This window comes from Priapulus caudatus, unplaced genomic scaffold (assembly GCF_000485595.1).
Source record: "Priapulus caudatus unplaced genomic scaffold, Priapulus_caudatus-5.0.1 Scaffold856, whole genome shotgun sequence".
Classification (NCBI taxonomy): Eukaryota; Metazoa; Priapulida; class Priapulimorpha; order Priapulimorphida; family Priapulidae; genus Priapulus; species Priapulus caudatus.
In genome coordinates, this window is record NW_014577917.1 from 77,722 (window position 1) to 81,941 (window position 4,220).

At 45.1% G+C, this 4,220-nt stretch overlaps 1 protein-coding gene across 1 annotated transcript in view; it reads left to right on the plus strand.

The window, feature by feature from the left end:
* LOC106814019 (fibrillin-1-like) overlaps positions 1-3,826 on the plus strand; it is a 32,599-nt gene extending 28,773 nt beyond the window's left edge. Inside the window, exon 26 of the mRNA XM_014818276.1 lies at positions 3,716-3,826. Within this exon, the coding sequence (XP_014673762.1) occupies positions 3,716-3,826 (111 nt within the window). The remainder of the gene's footprint in view (positions 1-3,715) is intronic.
* The last annotated feature ends 394 nt before the right edge of the window (positions 3,827-4,220 follow it).

Genomic DNA, 4,220 nt, shown 5'->3' on the forward strand with positions numbered 1-4,220 from the left:
GCATGTCTGACGTGCTAGCTTTTACTGAAGTTATTCTTAAAGTTTTTTGCACACAAGGTAAAATTATGTTATTATATAGAATACAACGCCAGCATTTCAGTTTGAGCTTGTACTCTCGTGACACTGGCAATGAACGTGTGTTATTCTGCAATTGTAGTACATCAAAACTATTTTGTTCTGTTGCAGTTTCAGAGTCATCCCTTGAGTTTGGAGTGACTCTGTTGCTGTTTAATATGGCAATATATCAGGTAGTCATGATATTTTTAGGAGATCTTCCTTTTCCTCTTCCTCCTCCTCCTCCTCCTCCTCCTTCTCCTCCTTCTCTGCGTCATCTTATTCATCGACATTATCATCTTTTTCTATTTTAGTTACTTGTTCTCCATCTGTTTTTTTATTGTTTCCTGTTCTTTATCGACATCATCTAATTTTTTCACCTCCTCTTCATCTTCTTCTTGTTCTTCTTCTTCATTTTCTTAATCGTTAGCATCTCAGAAAGGTCCCAACTTGCATCCTTGCGGCATATTCTCCTGTGTTTCAGCTTACGCCGGCAGTCGACCACTCGCTCCGGACAAGCATTGCAGACGCCTGGAATGAATACTGTCTACGGGACGAGAGTACATATGATGAGTGCTGCAGTCAGCTGCCTGGATATCAGCCTTACCCGTAAGTCCATGGAGAAAGTCATCGTGGGGTGGGGGACTGGGACAGACAGAATGAGAGGCATCTCTATGTAACGCAGTCTCATTGCCACTACCCCGTGTCTGTAAGATATAAAAAGCATATCACTCAGTGGCATAGAGCCATAATGTCAGCAGTCGACAACTAGTTTTTGATCCATGGTAACCTTTATCGGTTCCGTTGGGTGTATAAAGCTGAAAATGGCTTACTTGTGCATATGATCTGTCTGTACTGCCCTCTTCCCTGTGCGCATACTTCAGGCTGCATACAAGAGTGTTTTATATTGACACACGTTGGCTTTGAGTAATCAAATGCAGCTATGTAGATGCTGCTTACTCGTGCTCACTCAACCTCAGGATAATAATGATAATTATAATAATGGTGATGATGAAAATGATCAAAGACAGATCACCGATGCCTTGTCAGACCTTGCACCATAGTGCTTATAGGTACAAGCTGCCGTTTTGCTCATCACGTTGCTTACTTTAAAAAAACAATCAATGCCTCTCAGTAAAATATCCTGATAATGGAGAGGAATTGCCTGTGATCGTTACCTTCGCCATGCGATCGTCGGTAGGGGAGCGGCTGCATCGCTGAGTATCTCCGACCTTGGACACATCTACATCGACCATGATGCACTGCAGCAGGTCGGTGATGACCTACAGGTGATCGTGCTCGCTGGAATCCCGCGCGACAATGAGCTGTGTCGCCCCCTGGCAGCTGCCGGCAGACGCAGGAAGCGAGAGGCGGTGTTTGACGTGGACGCGGTGGTGCTCCTGAGGCAGACCTTGCTGCTGCAGATTCTTAGCAACGGCGACATGTGAGTAGTGGGAAAGGTGGGAGAAGGAGGGGCGGTGCGGGAGGGGGGCGGGTGGTGTGGAAGGGGGAGAATGCGTGGGAGGGGAGCTATAGAGCGGGGGGTGGTAGGCTGGTGGGGGTAATGAGAGATGGGCTGGTATAAGCATAGAAGATGATGGAGGGGAAGGAGGTGGTGCAGGGAAGACAGTGGAAGGGAGGTATGGGTGGTGACGTGGTCAGAGGGGACGCATGATAGCAAAAGTATGGTATGGGGTACATATGAGGTAGTATATCTGACATAAGCTTCATAATGCAACCAGCAGACTTTGGTGGATAATTCGTGATTATTCTACTCGACCATTCTACATTCTCCCCCTGACTACTAGCGCATCATTGGCTCTAGTGATTCCCATACAAATTCATTCTGTAACGTGCCCTTACCCTTAAAACATCTGCCCTCTAACTGTCACAGAATATGTGTTAACCCCAATATTGTGGCCCTCACCGTCTTCTTTTCTGTGTACGTTCCAGCCAAGCAAGTATCGTGGAAAGCATCATAGCGACAGGACTAAATACGACACTGATAATGGTGACCGCAACCGCAGTCATCGATAATGGTGATGACCAGGTAAAAACAGGCAGACGGACAGACATAGAGAGGGGCAGGAGAGAACGCGAGAGACGTGATGTGATGTTAGGCTAATGCTCCATTAGGAGTGTTCCCAACTTTGATATCATTAATGATTAATGATTAATGATTAATGATTGATAATCCTAACCCTAACCTAAATGACGTTAAACCACAAGCTAATATATGACCAATATATATATGTATATATATGTTATTATGACCATTAATGACATTAAAGTTGGGAACATTCCTAATGGAGTATGACCCTGATGTTAGCTAACTGCCACTTCTCCTGTTGCATCAGCTGCTCTCAGCCGACGTACAGTTCATTACAGCGTGTCAACCAAGTGAAGTAGCTTGACGAACAAGAACTGTGTTGCAATTAGTTGCATTTGGCGCATAACGTCACCTACCTATACGATACATCGCCACTGTATTCCCATCTTATATACGTTTTGGAGCAGAACGTGTGACGTACGCCACACGACGTGCTAGAATGAAAGCATCTCGCGATATCGCAAATAGTTCTATTTATCATGGCGGTCAAATTACGATACGATCAAATGAGCCAGTGACAGAACCGTGGTTTTGTGCCATGCCGCAAGAACGATTTGTGCGTGGTTATACTTAACGTTGCATGTGGAGATGGGTACACGCGCATTCTCAGCAGAAGGCTAGCTCTCAGGTGGAGAAATACCTCCAGTACACGCTACTGTAACGTCTTATGAAGTACTAGTATCGCATATCCTCTAAATTGGATACCTCTAAGAAGCAGCGTATGCGTACGTGCATGCGCTTTACACGTGACATTTCGCCTAAGCCACTTTCGATAAAAAATACGGATGTTGGAGGGATTCTCAGGGAGCGCTGTAATTACCATGTTATTAATTGTGCTGAAGCAGAAACTCGCATGTCGGTTCATAAATATCACGCCATTGGCCGCAATTTGAGCGGCAGTGGGAAATTCCTAGTAGAGTTTTCCCCACTTTATTGGGAAAGGTCATGAACCATAAAGTCACGATTAAGCGATGATCCCGATTAAGCGGTGAACACGTGTGCAAGGATTGTTTTTCAAAGACATACGTCGTTGAAGCGATGCGCCCAATTATTCGTTGCCTGATAAAAGCAGGGAACGCTGTTTATAGGTAAATAAACACACACCGCGTGAAACCATTATTATATTCATTTTGATCTAGATACCTAGGTAAATATTGTAAGGCTACCTGCTCGTCCACTGTGAAACTGAAAAGGCAATGTGTTTGTTATTGCATTTATATTTATCGTACTGTATAACTAACTTACGTCCATGACTATAGATGAGTCACATCGAATTGTAAGGCTACCTGCTCGTCCACTGTGAAACTATGAAAAGGCAATGTGTTTGTTATTGTATTTATATTTATTGTACTGTATAACTAAGCTATGTCGATGACTACCTGTAGATCAGTCACGCTGGATTCTATTCTCGCTGTAAGAGACGTTGCTTGCCCTAACAGATGAGTAGCTGGTTGCATACATAGAAATCGCAGTCCAATAAACATTTATTGGGCTGCGATTTCTATGGTTGCATATTCGTTGCTAGTAAGTAACGGCTGGCGTTTGTTTCAGGACGTTGACAGCGGACTCGTGCCGTGGCTGGTCGCCGTCATCACACTGGCTTCTCTCCTCATCGTCGTCATTGTCGTCCTCATCGTCGTCTTCATCTACGTCAAGAGGTGAGCGTGCTGGCAGTGTGTGTGTGTGTGTGTGTGTGTGTGTGTGTGTGTGTGTGATTCCGCTACGTTAGAACGCGATTTTTCGAAGGTAAAGTGACTTTTTGGAGCATTTTCTAAAAAGTTATGTGCCTGAAGAAACTTCGGCATTCATAGGAAACGCCGCAACCAAATTTAGAGATCGCCAAATCCGCAATGCGCACACACCAAAGCCCATGTGCGGCATTGGCGGTGTATAAACAACCAAGGCAACCAAGCACTGCCGCGCACAGCTGTAAGGCGAAAATTTAAGAGATAAACCCCAACGAGAGACGGCTGCAAGTTGTTATGTGTGTGTGTGTGTGTGTGTGTGTGTGGTGTGAGTGCTGCGTGGCGTGCCGTGTCGTGTGTGTGTGTGTGCG